At 47.1% G+C, this 14,836-nt stretch overlaps 1 protein-coding gene and 3 non-coding genes across 4 annotated transcripts in view; 2 read left to right on the top strand and 2 right to left on the bottom strand.

The window, feature by feature from the left end:
* Positions 1 to 13,842, top strand: part of MCM3AP (minichromosome maintenance complex component 3 associated protein) — a 31,216-nt gene extending 17,374 nt beyond the window's left edge. The window contains exons 18-28 of the mRNA XM_086616052.1: positions 237 to 305; positions 972 to 1,106; positions 1,531 to 1,684; positions 2,146 to 2,404; positions 2,757 to 2,854; positions 8,038 to 8,428; positions 8,564 to 8,821; positions 9,584 to 9,713; positions 10,722 to 10,928; positions 11,575 to 11,725; positions 12,268 to 13,842. Of these exons, the coding sequence (XP_086472178.1) occupies positions 237 to 305; positions 972 to 1,106; positions 1,531 to 1,684; positions 2,146 to 2,404; positions 2,757 to 2,854; positions 8,038 to 8,428; positions 8,564 to 8,821; positions 9,584 to 9,713; positions 10,722 to 10,928; positions 11,575 to 11,725; positions 12,268 to 12,426 (2,011 nt within the window). The 3' untranslated portion in view covers positions 12,427 to 13,842. The remainder of the gene's footprint in view (positions 1 to 236; positions 306 to 971; positions 1,107 to 1,530; positions 1,685 to 2,145; positions 2,405 to 2,756; positions 2,855 to 8,037; positions 8,429 to 8,563; positions 8,822 to 9,583; positions 9,714 to 10,721; positions 10,929 to 11,574; positions 11,726 to 12,267) is intronic.
* Positions 13,843 to 14,087: 245 nt separating this feature from the next.
* TRNAS-GCU (transfer RNA serine (anticodon GCU)) lies at positions 14,088 to 14,169 on the bottom strand. The gene has a single exon. It is a non-coding gene; the product is annotated as a tRNA-Ser (tRNA).
* Positions 14,170 to 14,287: 118 nt separating this feature from the next.
* TRNAM-CAU (transfer RNA methionine (anticodon CAU)) lies at positions 14,288 to 14,360 on the top strand. The gene has a single exon. It is a non-coding gene; the product is annotated as a tRNA-Met (tRNA).
* A 226-nt stretch (positions 14,361 to 14,586) lies between these two features.
* On the bottom strand, positions 14,587 to 14,659 carry TRNAM-CAU (transfer RNA methionine (anticodon CAU)). Its single transcript has one exon. It is a non-coding gene; the product is annotated as a tRNA-Met (tRNA).
* Between the last annotated feature and the right edge of the window lie 177 nt (positions 14,660 to 14,836).

Genomic DNA, 14,836 nt, shown 5'->3' with positions numbered 1-14,836 from the left:
CCGTTGTGAACCTTAGTGGTTTTGCAAAACTGTTTTGTTCCTAACTACCCCCAGAAAGATGCTTTCTTCACAAATGCCATGACAAAGACTGCAAAGCTAAAGAAACTTTTCTTCTATTAATGGAAACTTTCTAAAGTGTCTGCAGTACTCCTCAGGTCTTAGTGAGTGTTTTTTAAATTTGGTTAAAGTACTTGTTTCATACCAAAAATTAAAAACTAAGAATCTTTTGTTTCCAGATTGAATTGGCTGAGAAGCAAGACAGCGCATGAAATTAAAGTTCAGCACTTCTACCAGCAATTGTTAAGGTATGTTGGCATTTGATCCTTGTTTTCTTTCTAAGCAAATTGTAACAGAAATACCAGAGGTCTCAGAAATGTCAGTGAGGAATGGCAAATGATACTTGAGTGTCCACTTGCACTTGCTTCTGGGATTATTTTCCAGATCTGAGAAACTGGTAGATAAATTCATGAAAGTGTTAAGCCGTCTGATCCTATTGTAACTTTAAGGATCTGATGGATATTATGGGGTGAGGTTTTTTTATACCTGGGTGGGATGAGGCCTGGGCTGGGATATAGGGGGAGAGGAGAAATTGAGCTGTTACTGGCCTGGCTTGTGGCATGAAGGGATTGACATAGGTGTCAGCAAGACGTCTGCCTTCTTGTGGCTTGTCATGCGCTCTAGTGGCCTGTGTGTTTATTGGAGCCAGGATATTGAAGTGGTGTGGAAGTGAAGCAATGCACATAAGGTTCCACAATCCCCAAAGTAAGGCTCATGTAACAGATTTAGCAGCTGCAGTTCTTGAAGGTGTCTTGTCTGTGGTGAAATACATCGGCAACAGATGTAAGGAATTAACTCTAATTTTGAACAGTAGCTTCTTCCAATATTGTAGCTTGTTCAAAGCAAAAAAACCATTTCCCAGGTGGAAATGAGCATGAGGGGAGTCTTTTCACCAGCTTTTGTCTCTCTCCAAGTGATTTAGCATGGACTCCCCTGGATCTTGTCTCGTTAATCACTGAACATATTCCAGTTCAACAAGAACAGGTGTTTTGGAAGGTGTTACTGGTTTTGCCAAATGATGATGAATATGCGGAGGATGATCCCAACAGGTAAGAAAGAGCCCATTGCTGGGTCCCTTTCTCAAACATGGCAGTCAAAGAGAAGGAAAATACTAGGAAACATTTAGTCCTTGATGTATGTTTTTCCCATCTTGTGTCAAATTTCCAGTTTGTTGGGTCTTTTTTTCTCCAGAGTACTCTAAATAATATAGCTATAATTTAATGCAGTGATCTGTATCTTCTCCTGACATTCTTCATTGCATTCCTTTTGCTCATACTGAAAACAGAAAACCTTGAGATATGTAGCCTGTGGATAATTTCAGGATGTTTCATAGCCATTTAGCAAAATCCAAGCAATATGAACATTGAGGTTATGATAGATTGTGGTGTCTTAGAGCTGTTGGTGGTGCTAAAACCCTAAAATGCCATTTTTAAAAACAAAAACCCCAAAAGACCACTCTTTCTTGGTTGCTAGGGTACTGGTGGATTGGTTGAAAGCCAAATTTATGGGAGACAAAAGCTGGAAGAAAAACGCTTCACATATAGAAGGCAGAATTCAAACACTGACGTTGTTTACTTCTCCTGGCATGCAAGGGAGCAGAAGCATTAAAGTCAGTGTGTGTATCAAGGTAGGTGAGGACAATTTTGTGATACTTAACAGGCTATAAAAGCAGGATGTGCTCTTTTCCAGTGGATGTTATGCGGAGTCTTTTAACGCTGTGTACCGTCAGATGGAGGGAGATGATATTGGGAAGGGTGGGATTGTTGAAAAGGTCTGAAAAAAGATGTTTTTTTTAACTTGTTTCCAGTGAACTGAGTAAATACCTGCCTAAATACAATGCAATAGTTAGAACCTTAATTATCTCAATTCCTGATGCCAAATCAGGTGCTGAAGTGAGCACTTCTGTGCTCACTTGCATCTGTTGGACACATCCGTGTTTGTCTGTCTAACAGCTTATTGTCTTGGGATTTGTAGAGCTCCTGGTAACGAATGTCAAAGCTGAATGCTAATGATAGTAAACTGCAGATTTTTATATGCAGATAGCTTTGTTTAGCTACGTTACTATTGTCATCTTTGTTACTTGTATAGGTGGCATATGGTGCGCTCTCTGACTCTGAGCTTGACACGGCTGAGATGCAAAAAGACTTGCTTGGAACCAGTGGTCTCATTCTTCTCCTGCCCCCTCGAGTTAGGAGTGACGATGTTGCAGAAGATGATGTTTACTGGCTTTCAGCTTTGCTGCAGTTGAAGCAGTTGCTTCAGGCCAAACCTTTCCACCCAGTAGTTCCCCTGGTGGTTCTAGTCCCCAGTCAGGAAGAGGAGGCCACAGAGAAGGAAGTAGAAGAAGGTATATAGTTATTTCTGTGACAACAATGTGAATGTTTGAGGGTGCCCCACATAGAACTGTTGGGACTAGTGCAGCCTCTCAAATATATTATCTGGTAAAGGGAGAGACTGTGAAGCACAATACTTTTCAAAGCTTTGCTAGAAATTCTGAGGTCTTAAGAACTGATGAGTAGTGAAAGAGATGAACTTTCTTTTGGCTTACAGTTTTCCTTTGCATATAGTATTTGATCCTGAGAGTCTGCGGGAAAGGGTGGGAGAGAGAATTGATGCTGTGAATGTATGCAGAGTGCAAGACTAGGTCAGAGTAGAAGGTACCCATTTGTTCTTTCTCTGTGGGTTTTCTTATTTTTAAGGTTTGATGCTGCAGGATTTGATTTCAGCCCAGCTTATTTCAGACTACACCATTGTTGAGCTCCCAGGTTCCATCAATGACTTACAAGGCACCAGAAGGGTAAGACCTGTGTCATGGTTTAACCCCAGCCAGCAACTAAGCACTGCACAGCTGCTTGCTCACTCCTCCACCTCTCCCCGTGGCACGGGGGAGAGAATCGGAAGACTAAATAAGGAGAAAGCTCATGGGTTGAGATAAAGACAGTTTAATAGGTAAAGCAAAAGCTGCACATGCAAGCAAAGGAAAACAAGGAATCTGTGCACTGCTTCCCATGGGCAGGCAGGTGTTCAGCCATCTTCAGGAGAGCAGGGCTCTATCACGTGTAACAGTTACTTGGGAAGACAAACTCCATCACTCCAAATGTCCCTCCCTTCCTTCTTCCCCCAGATTTATATGCTGAACGTGACGTCATATGGTATGGAAAAACCCTTTGGTCAGCTGAGGTCAGCTATCTCAGCTGCGTCCCCTCCCAACTTCTTTTGCACCCCAGCCTGCTCGCTGGTGGGGTCATGTGAGAGGCTGAAAAGTTCTTGACTCTCTGCAAGCACTGCTCAGCAATAATGAAAACACATCTGTGTTATCAACGCTGTTTTCAGCACAAATGCAAAACATAGTCCCATACTAGCTTCTGTGAAGAAAGCTAACTTTATTCCAGCCAAAACCAGCACATTCTCCACCCCTTATTCCATACTATTTATGTCATGCTCAGGTACCACACTATCCAATACAAGCTCGTTAGCCACCACCCCCCTTCTCATCCTTTGATACAATACGCAGATACCATTCTCTAAGTCTATGGACCACCACTGTAAAATGCCCATAAACTGTCCACAAAATGTCCATCGAGTTCACTTAGTCCATAGAATCACAGAACGGTTTGGGTTGGAAGGGACCTCAAAGATCATCTAGTTCCAACGCCCCTGTCAGTGGCAGGGACACCCTCCACTACACCAGGTTGCTCAAAGCCTCATCCAGCCTGGCCTTGAACACTTCCAGGGATGGGGCTTCCACGGCTTCTCTGGGCAACCTGTTCCAGTGCCTCACCACCCTCAGTGTAAAAAATTTCTTCCTTCTATCTAATCTAAATCTCCCCTCTTTCAGTTTAAAGCCGTTGCACCTTGTCCTATCACTACTAGACTTTGGGCTCTGTCTGTTGTGGTGGTCACTCAGGACAGGAGAGGTGGTGTGTTTTGTCAAGTTACTGGGCACCAACTAAAGCCGGCTGAGGTCGGGTTACTACTGCGCTTACACTGCTTCTTTTAAGGCTTGTCCTACATTGCTTCAGCTGACTCCTGCTATTGTAATTCCTATAACATGCAATTCAAATTATGGGTAACAACAATTTAAAGGTATTTCCATTACAGTCTCCACCCTGATCCCTTTGGACCAGAGGATTTAACATTGTAATAAACTTCTCCCCTTGTCTCTGCTCTGGCTTGGACTTATCCACAGACTGCAGTCCCTTAGGGTTGTACCTGCTCCAAGTGGAGCCTTATCTATGAGCCACAGTCTCTTCAGGGGTATACCTGCTGTGGCATAGACTTATCCATAGCCACAGTCGCTCTGAGGTACACCTGTTCCAATGTGGCCTTATCCATGGACAACAACGCCTTCAGAGATACACCTGCTCTAGCATGGTCTTTCCCACAGCCACAGTCCCTTCAGAAGTAAACCTGGCCAACATGGCCTTGCCCATGGCTGCAGTCCCTCTTGGGCTACACCTGCTCTGTCACAGGCTTATCCACGGCCACACACTTTGAGGTGATCCAGCATGACCTCATGCCACTGATGCATCAAGGTGTACCTGCTGCAGCGTGGACTTACCCACAGCCACAGATGCTTCAGGTGTACCTTCTCCAGTATCACATGAAGAGACACTTGACTGGTTTATCATTAACCTCTCAATTACTAATGCCTTATGAAAAACTATTGTAGCTTAAATTGCATCTGAGTCTTGGGTAATGGTGTTCTCTGTTGAAGTTTCTGTAACACAGTTTTTGTCCAAAGAAAGTTCTTAGCATTTTTTCCGCACACCTGAACGTGCTGGGGTTGGGTATTTGTTTGTTAATAGTGATTCCAACATCAGCCAGAACTATTCTGAAATGAAATACCTCTGCTACTTCTCCTTTATTTGTGACTGTCCTGTTTTTACTGACTAGAAATCAGCGGCATTTGCTATAGTTTCAGCTGCGTAATACTGAAAACTGTAGTGAGACCGAAACGTGGCTTACGTAAACCCGTTGTTGTCTCTCCTGCCTGCTTTGGCTAGCAGGGGTGCCGTGGCTCCTAACAGATGAGTGCTAGTGGTGAGGAACCCTTTGTACCCTTAAGCTTCCAGCCCTAAAATACAAAGGACCCTTTGTAGCTGCTCTGGCTGCTGTGAGATCACTCAGTATTGTTCCATCTTGGCTGATGGGACTGAGGGATGCCTCTGTCTTCTTGCACACGCAAAGAAGGATTGTACAGATCTCTCCCTGGCAGCCTCCACAGACACCAGCCCTTTCCCCTTGTCCTTCAGAACACTACATGCTTGGCAGTAGCGGCTTGGGGACTACTCAAAAACCTGTGATAGAAAACGATACTTATAAATCAAAAATAGAGGTTTTTTTTGTGTCTGAGTCACAGTGGGGTGTTTAGAGAGGTGGGAGAGCATAATGGCAAAGAATGGCCAAGCTGACTCAAACCAAAAGCAGCTCCAGCCTTGTATTTATAGAGTCATAGAATGGCATAGACTGGAAGGGACCTCAGAGATCATCTAATCCAACCTCCCTGTCATGGGCAGGGACGCCTCTCAACTAGATCAGGCTACTCAAGGCTCCGTTCAACCTGGCCTTGAACACCTCCAGGGAGGGGGCATCCACAACTTCTCTGGGCATTTTATTCCAAAGTCTTACCACCCTTGTACTGAAGAATTGCTTCCTAAGATCTAATCTAAATCTGTTCTCCTTCAACTTAAACCCATTTCCCCTTGTCCTATCAGTGGACACTCTTGTAAAAAGTCCCTCCCCAGCCTTCCTGTAGGTTCCCTTCAGGTATTGGAAGGCAGCTATTAGGTTCCCCCAAAGTCTTCTCTTTTCAAGGCTGAACAATCCCAGCTCCCACAACGTGTCCTTGTAGCAGAGGTGCTCCAGCCCCTGGATCATCTTTGTGGCCCTCCTCTGAACACGCGCCAACAAATCTATGTCTCTCTTATGGTGGGGACACCAGAACTGGACGCAGTATTTAAGGTGGCGTCTCACAAGAGCAGAGTAAAGGGGGAGAATCACCTCTCTTGACTTGCTGACCACGCTTCTCTTGATACATCCCAGGATGCAGTTGGCCTTCTGGGCCACATGAGTGCACTGCCAGCTCATGTTGAGCTTCTCATCTATAAACACCCCCAAATCCTTCTCTTCAGGGCTACTCTCAACCCGTTCTGTGCCCAGTTTGTATTTGTGCCTAGGATTGGCCCCACCCAGGTGAAGGACCTTGCATTTTGACTTGTTGAAGCTCATGCAGTTTGCACTGGCCCATTTCTCAAGCCTATCAAGGTCCCTCTGGATGGCATCTCTTCCCTCAAGTGAGTCCACGGCACCACATAACTTGGTGTTGTCGGCAAACTTACTGAGGGTGCACTCAATGCTGTCATCCATGTTACTGACAAAGATGTTGAACAGCACTGGACCCAGAACAGACCCCTGAGGGACACCGTTTGACGCTGGTCTCCATGTAGACATTGTGCCATTGACCACAACTCTTTGAGTGCGACCATCCAGCCAGTTCTTTATCCACCGAGTGGTCCATCTGTCAAATCCGTGTCTCTCCATTTTAGAGGCAAGGATGAACTGTTTGAGTGCGACCATCCAGCCAGTTCTTTATCCACCGAGTGGTCCATCTGTCAAATCCGTGTCTCTCCATTTTAGAGGCAAGGATGTCATGTGGGACGGTGTCAAACGCCTTGCACAAGTCCAGGAAAATGACATCTGTTGCTTTAACCACATCAACCAGCACTGTAGCTTTGTCGTAGAAGGCCACTAAATTAGCCAGGCATGACTTGCCCCTAGGGAAGCCATGTTGGCTGTCACCAACCATTTGGTTATTTTTTATGTGCCTTAGTACAGCTACCAGGAGAATCTGTTCCATGATTTTACCTGGCACAGAGGTAAGGCTGACTGGTCTGTAATTTCCCGGCTTGTCCTTGGTCCGTTTTTTAAAGATGGGGGTTATGTTTGCCCTTTTCCAATCTGTAGGGACCTCACCAGACTGCCAGGACCTCTCAGATATGATGGCTAGTGGCCTAGCAACTTCAGCCACCAGTTCCTTCAGGACCCGTGGATGTATCACATCAGGTCCCATGGACTTGTGCACCTTCAGGTTCTCTAGGTGTTCCCAGACCTGATCTACTCTTACCCTGGGTGGTTCTTCACTCTCCCAGACCCAGTCAACCACCCTGATTTGGGTGGTGTGGTTTGAGTGGTTGCCAGTGAAGACTGAGGCAAAAAAGTTGTTGAATATTTCAGCCATCTCCATATCCTCAGTAACCAGGTCACCTGTATCCTTCCGGAGAGGCCCCACATTCTCTCTCGTTTTTCTTTTTTCTTTCACATACCTATAAAATCCTTTTCTGTTATTTCTAATATCGCTGGCCAGATTTGACTCTGTCAGGGCCTTAGCTTTTCTAACCTGGTCTCTGAGTACATGAGCAACTTCCTTGTACTCATCCCAGGTTACCAGCCCCTGCTTCCATGCTTTGTGTATTCCCTTTTTGTACTTGATTCCCTTCTCACGGTGTCTGAAGACGATGCCTAAGAAAGAAGGTGAGAACAAGACAAGCCCAAAGTGATTATCTCCTACAAACCCTCACAGCTTGCATCTCTTTGCAGATCAGGGACTGCCAGGATCAGACGTGGCTTCTCTGGGTGTGGTCACCCTGGGCTGATTTCATTGAATCTGTCTAACTTCTCCCAGATAACTTTTCAGCATCCCCAGCATCCTGCAGCAGAGAATTCCACAGCACAGCTGCACCTGTTGTGAACAGACTCGTTCTGTCTGTTCCTGAGCCTGCTGCATGAGAATTTAGTTTGTGAGCACCTAGTAGGAGAATCACTGTTGCAAATATCAGGATGATGGTAGTTGGTTTCTTTGTATTTTGCTGTACAGTACCTCGAATAGCATTATGTGAAACTTGGGGTTGCAGGATCGAATACTTTGTGTCCCGATCACTGCGGAGCAGTTTCCAACCACCCGTGTTTTGTGTTTCGTAGATCTCTGCGGCTGTGGGCTGGCTGGTTTCCCAGTGCCCTGACTCCCTTGAGCTCTGCAGTCAGACCCTTCGGGAGTATGTCGAAGATGGAATTGATGGTGAATTTGGCAAGCGCTTCTACCACGACTGGAAGGAGAGGCGTTTAGCTGGCCTGCCGTCTCAGGAGCCTGGGCTCATCATAGAGCTGTACAACAGCGTGCTGCAGTTTCTTTCAGATGTGGCATCCTCGGAGCACCTTTGTGACTTGTCTTGGCCTGTTACCGAGTTTTCAGAGCCTGGAGGTAACAAGCTGTTGCCCCACCTGCAGTGGAACATGCCTGATCACCTGGCGTGGCTGAAGAAGGCTGTGCTGTCCTTCCAGATCCCATACCTAGATCTGCCTCCATTAGGTGGTACGTGCTTCACACTGCAGTATCCTCTTGGTGCCAGTACGTCTTCTCCCAGATGTGCCTGCGCCGTGTTCAGCTGCCCGCCTGTAAGATGGGTGGTTTGATACTCACAAATTCTTGCAATTTACTTTGTTGTAGCTCCTTGGCGTCCTGTTTGCCGCATGATTTTTCAGTACGTGTCTCAGATTGCTAGTTCTTCCCATACTGAACCACTGATCCAGTCCCAAGTGGAGAATCTGCTGAGCAAAACTTACCAGAAGTGGAAGAACAAAACATCTGGGAACTTTGATGAAGATGGGCCGTCTGTTGATGAGATCCCTTGGGATGATATCTTGGCAGTCTGCATTGATCATAAACTGAGAGACTGGAAACCACCCAAACTGCCTGTTGCTCCAGGTATCATGTGTCCTTCTACAGCATAGGTGACACTTTTTGCATAACTGTGCTTCTGAACTAGATGTGAGTGCCTTTATGCATGGCAGCGAGTGATGCATAGCAGGGAAGGAGCTATGGTCTTGATCTCCTTCTGTAGAATGACACTGTGCTTACTGTACATCTGCCTGGTCTTTGGAGTGTGTGTTTAGTGTTGATTATGTCTTGGCTTGAGCTTGTGATGAAAAACTTTGTCTCCATGTGGAGGAATATGGTTAGAGTCTTTCAGCCTTCCTCTCCTAGTAGGAGAGGGTTTATGTTCAACTAAAGGCCAAGAGTTGGTCTCAGAAGTCTTGTAAGCTCATGTCAGCTGAGATAGCAGGCTGCCACTGTTAACGAGCACTTCCGTGGATTAAGGAAGTTTGTCTTGGATTCTGTTTGCTTTCCATTTCAAGTGTGTGGGGTGTTTTTGGTGTCCTCTTTGGCTTAACTATAGGGAGCCTCTTTTAATGAAATGACTACTTAACCCACTGAACTCTGAACTTGGATGCACTAGAATTTTTAGAATTAAGATAAAGCAGCGTTTTACAGTCCTTTCCAGTAATCTGGTGTCTGTTGGACAGTAAATCAGTTCAAGAAGGCTCTTTCTGCATGCAGACTGCAATTTAAAGCTACTTGAATGTGAACACGCAATTTTTCTTCAAGTTGGTTTTTCAATACTGAGCTTTTCTTCTGAAAGAGAAAATCTGTTCTAATGTTAAACATTGGCTTTGGGTTTATTCACAGAAGCGGTAAGTGAAGACGGTCAGATTCGTGTGTACTTCTTCAAGGAGCATTTAAAGAACTTCACTCTCCCTTCTTCATGGGAACACGCCAGACTGCGCACACAAGAGGAGATCCGGCAAGGCCATGAGAGGTGAGGCAGCCGCTAGCACTGCCTGTGGGAGTAGCATTCAGCTGTCCAGGATGCCGTCAGAGTTGCTCAGTGAACTCCAAGGAGTTCACTTGGGGCCTCTACAATGAGCACATAGTGCCGTCATGATGCTGGAAACCAGCATATGGCGTCCTCCGAGACTGCGTCTTGAAACGATGTACAAGGGTGTGCTGAAACCAGGTAGTAAGTTGGTTTTATTTCTGTAGGGTTACTCAGCTCTCAAAGAAATGGATTGCTTAGGAGGGTGCTTAGTGTGTGTTACACGTGGAGAAATTAACTTCTGCCAAGGAAAACACTGCTGAGGCTTTGGAATTAGACTTGTATTCCAGGTATACAAATCATGGAGGAAAAACAGCGTGAGGTCCGGGAAGAGCATGGGGATAAATCATGAGTATGCCCTTTATTTAATAGTGTCCCCTCCGTTACGTTCACCTTCAGTTGCAGCCTGGACCTGACAGATGAATTACGTCTTAGATGATGTGCAGATTCACTCTTTGGTAATTACATGTTAATTCTGCAGCGGTTTAAGTTCAAAAGGAGGCTTTGCCCCCAGCTTGTGGGAAGACATCAGGAAATTCCTACTGCTAAGAGGAAATGCTAGAGGTTGAGGGGGAAGGGTGCCTTAGAGCTGTGTGGTGTTTAAAGTATTTGAGATCTCAAGAGTCCAGCTCACTTCCCTAGCCTTGTTCAGAGTGAAGCCAGTCTCTCTTCCCTCTTGGAAGCTTATATGCTGCTCTGCTGTGTAGCAGAAGATGTTGGGTTCACCTCTGGGGTGAATCCCAGCCCCTTGTCAGATTAGTTCCTCTCAAATCCCATGCCCAGGTGGTGGTATGTTGGACCCCAGTACAAGGGAATTATGACTCCAGATGGTCAATTCTTACGCCATGCTACTTCTAAACTTCAAGCTAATATGGAAAAATCAACATGCTTATACCAATTTCTGTGCTTTTGTTTGGTTTTGTTTTTGTTTTTTTTCCCCTCCTCCCTCAGGTCAATGGTAGAATCTCCCAACTCTTTTAAGAAACCCTATAGTGTCTCCAGGAGGGCAGGTCAATATTGTTCTGGCATAAGCATGCCGTCACGTCGAGAGAAGAGCATTCCCAATGCAGATGTAGTCGCAGATGCAGCCTCAGCCCAGGAGCTTCTCCCAGAGCGTCTGTTGGCACAGCTGCAACTGGAGAAAATAGAAAGCAGAAGGTAAGTTTCCAGAGCAGCATCCTTTCCTTGCAGCTCTGGCCCAGGGTTTTAAACAATTTATGACTTGTACATAATGGGAAGCCGAAGTCCAGCAGTGCTAGGAAACAGCCTAGGCTATCTCCAGTTTCATCTAATTTCATCAATCACATCAGCACAGTGCAGTTCCCTGCTAGCTCCTGCTAGCATCACAGGAACAGTCTGGGATGGTAGAAGAACTTGGAGCTGTGAGGAACGGTTGGAAACTGGTCAATCAAGTCACTAAAGCTAAAGCAGTACAGTGTGTACGTTAGTCTGTGTCCTGCAGTATCACAAATGTCTATAAAGTCCACGTTGGGATGTCAGTTTGGTGCCTGTAGCAATGCAGATCTCAAAGCTGAAGTACTAAAGGTTTTGAGGTTGGCCCAAGGGTTTCTTGTCATTTTTGCCTTCCCCATCAGTTGAGTGTCTTCAGTCTGGGTGGCTCCTTTCTGTACAACAACCTTCTACGATGGATTTTCATCGCAGCAGTGGGTATGTCAGACAGTGTTGGAAATGACTGAGATCCTTCTTGCAGACACCTCTGAACCTCAGACTCTTGGTTAACCCACTGGTTACAAGAACAAAGCCAGGCTGCAATCTGACTGGTGATCTTCATCTTTCTGTCCAGGTTTGAAGAGCAGTTGCACCAATGCCTAGCTGAGGACATTGAGCCTCTTGGTGATTTCATAGGTCTTCCTCTCTACCTCCCCCAGTCTCTGGTCTCCACTCCAGCTGTTGCCTGTCCGTTGGTGAAGAGTCCCGTATCATCTGCTCAAGAAGTAAGGAAGGGTGGTACTGAGAATTAACTGAGCTCTGAGGAGTGCAGGTGCCCAACCTGCTGTAGTTCCAAAAACTTTAGTGGAGATTACTTTGGTGTGCAGTGTTGGATAGACTTGGGAAATAAATAATTGAAAAACAACACCTTGAAAATAACTTTCCAGGGAGGGGAATGCTTTCTGCAGATCTGGAATAAGAGTTTTTCACAGGTGCTTTCTGCTGCTGGCAGTCATAACAGTATCCCTTAAGGTGCTACACTTAGAGAGTCACTGCTGTGGGTCAGCTTCCCAGGACTAAGGAAGTCCTAGTTCCCAGGACTAAGGAAGTCCTGGGAAGGTAAAGTTAAGTCTTGGGAAGTTAAAGGAAGGCTGGGGACTGAAATGAAAGAACATGCTATTCTTGCTGTACCTCCTCAGAGGTGGAGAGTGCTGACCTCCATGGTTGTTCTCAAAAGTGAGGGAACAGCCAGTGAGCTGAGAAGTCCTTTGTCGGTTATGGGTAATGCTTCTTTCTCAGTCTCATCTCTTTTTTCCTTTCTGCCCAGGCTGGGAGTCAAGAGGGATGCAAGCTTTTGGTGAAGGAGCTAAGCCCTACACTGTCGGACAGACTGAAACACTTGCAACGGCTCCTCAGAGCGAACAAGGAGGGTGAAGTTGCCTCTGAGCTCCATCTGTCGGCTCTGGTGGACATGGTGGATATTTGAGCTGAGCCAAGATACGTGTGCAGACCAAGAGACTTAGTAAAGAAATCCAGGGCTGGGTGATGCAACAGATGAGCTCCTGGGTCACGTTACCGGAAAAGTGAATGTCCTCCTGGGAAAAGAACACAGAGCAGACGTGGGGTTCGGGGCCTTCTCGCGTGGCTGCCTTGCACAGAACTGGCATATTGTGTCTCACTGTGTCCCTTTGGCTCACTGCTGAGCTTTTGACTGGTCTGGGACCTCCCTGCTTTTCTGCTTCACAGGCACAGAGATGGGTCAAATCCTTTTTGTGGAAAGCCTTAAATTGATACTTAGTGGTGATTTTTCTTTCTACCAGCTCTCACTGTGAGTAAACATAGCTTCACCAGGAGAAAAACTATGAGGTTATAGGAACCCCTGGAACATCAGAGGTTTACTCTCTGTAAACACAGTCCTGGAGATGCTGTCCCAGGTCTGTGCTTGCTTGCTTCATGCAGAGGCTACCTTGCAGGAGCACTGTGGTTTGAAGTTGTTGTTTTGCTGTCCAGGAATGTCAATACTGTCATTCTCAATATTGTACTTAACGATACTCAGTGCAAATCCAGAATGACTTTTGTGTTGCTGGCCCAAGTTTCATTGCATTGAATATTTAAGGCATTAAACCAGATGAGTTGCTTATTCTACAAATTAATTGTCATGCTGGAAAGCAGGACACTTTCTTCAGTCCTCAGTAAACAGCTGTGGAGGAAGGATTTTCCTTGTTTGGAAGAGTGCAGATTACCTGCATTCTCCAGTATTTAAAAAGTTGTGGTTTTGGAAGTTGAAGACGTTTGTTTTTTAGTTTAATATTGATTCCCAGTAAGTAGTAGGAAGATGTACTTCATGACTGCAGTACTCCTGTACAAGTAATCTTTTTATTACAATATGAGCATATTTTTCTCAGACACAAACTTGTACTTGGTGAAGTACAAGTTAGTTCAGCTTCAGGGGTAGATGCTGATTGTCTTGCCTGCCAGAGACCAATTGTCTGACTGACTTCTAATTTCATCTGAAATTCTCAGTAGCCTAAAACTGTCAGCTACCTTCCAAAAAAAGTAAATTTATAGTCGTGATTTTTTTTTTAATAGCATTTGTATTATTTCTCTTAAACCTAGAATAGCAACAGTAGCTTAATATTAAGTTGAAATAAGAAATTTAAACTGAAGAAATTACGCTTCGAGGCTGTTTATACTACATATACTTTTGTCGGGCTGAGTTGTGGTAACTTTCACTGGTTGCATGTGAAGCGAAGCCTCTGATGCTCTCAGCCGTGCTTTACCCTAGTGCTGCTGTTGATGTTCTCGGTTTCCGTGGAATTCAGCTGTAAAATCCCCAAAGTGTTTTTGGACGTGCTTCCACACCATCCGGTGTAAATGTGTTTTGTACCTAATAAATTTTTAGTGGCTCGAAAAGCGCTGTCCTTTCGCTGCTATGCAAAAGCTCCTGGGATGGGACGTTATCACTGCGTGCTGCTTTGTTTAATCCCTGGATTGTCCAGGGGACAATATCCGAGTTTCCCAGCCTGCGGGGTGGGGGTAGAGGCTGGTCTTGCCCCCTGCCACCCGCCGTGTCTTCTCGCCCCGGGACCTCACGCCTTGGCCGTGGCTCTGGGGCAACGCAGGAAAACGGGGCGGCCGCAAAAGCGCCGACGAGGGTGGGATTCGAACCCACGCGTGCAGAGCACAATGGATTAGCAGTCCATCGCCTTCACCACTCGGCCACCTCGTCCTGCCCGGCGCGCCCTGCGGCCCCGCCCCTCCGCGCCGCCAACCCGCCTCGCCTCTGCGCGCGCCGCCGGGAGCCGCCGGGCGGCCGCTGAGGGCCCGGCCCGGTGCCGCGTGCTGTCGCCCTCTTAGCGCAGCCGGCAGCGCGTCAGTCTCATAATCTGAAGGTCCTGAGTTCGAGCCTCAGAGAGGGCATGGTTTTCCTTTCTGCCGCTCTGCCTGACGGGGGGCGGGCCGACCTTTTTGCAGGGCCGCCTCGTCGCGGCAGGGAGCAGCGGGCTCTGCAGGCGCGGGGCACGGGAGGGAGGGCCCCGAGGGGACGGGGCTGAGCCCACTGCGGAGTTCCGTCAGACGGCCGCGGGACAGCAAAATGTCGGCCCGCTGCCAGTCAGGCGGGGCGGCAAAAAAGCGAACAAAACTCTGCCCTCTCTGAGGCTCGAACTCAGGACCTTCAGATTATGAGACTGACGCGCTGCCGGCTGCGCTAAGAGGGCGACGGCAGCTCCCCCGCGGCCCCCGGGCTCCAGCGGGGGCGAAGCGGGCCCTCAGCGCGGCGGGCGGCCCCGCGGCGGGGCGGCTGGTGCGGCCGGAGCGGGCCCTGCCCCGGCGGACTCACGGTGAGGGCGGCGGCGGCGGGCGGGGAGGCCCCGCGCCGGTGAGCGAGGGGCGGG

This window comes from Tauraco erythrolophus, chromosome 8 (assembly GCF_009769465.1).
Source record: "Tauraco erythrolophus isolate bTauEry1 chromosome 8, bTauEry1.pri, whole genome shotgun sequence".
Classification (NCBI taxonomy): domain Eukaryota; kingdom Metazoa; phylum Chordata; class Aves; order Musophagiformes; family Musophagidae; genus Tauraco; species Tauraco erythrolophus.
This window is presented reverse-complemented; position numbering and strand designations above follow the sequence as displayed.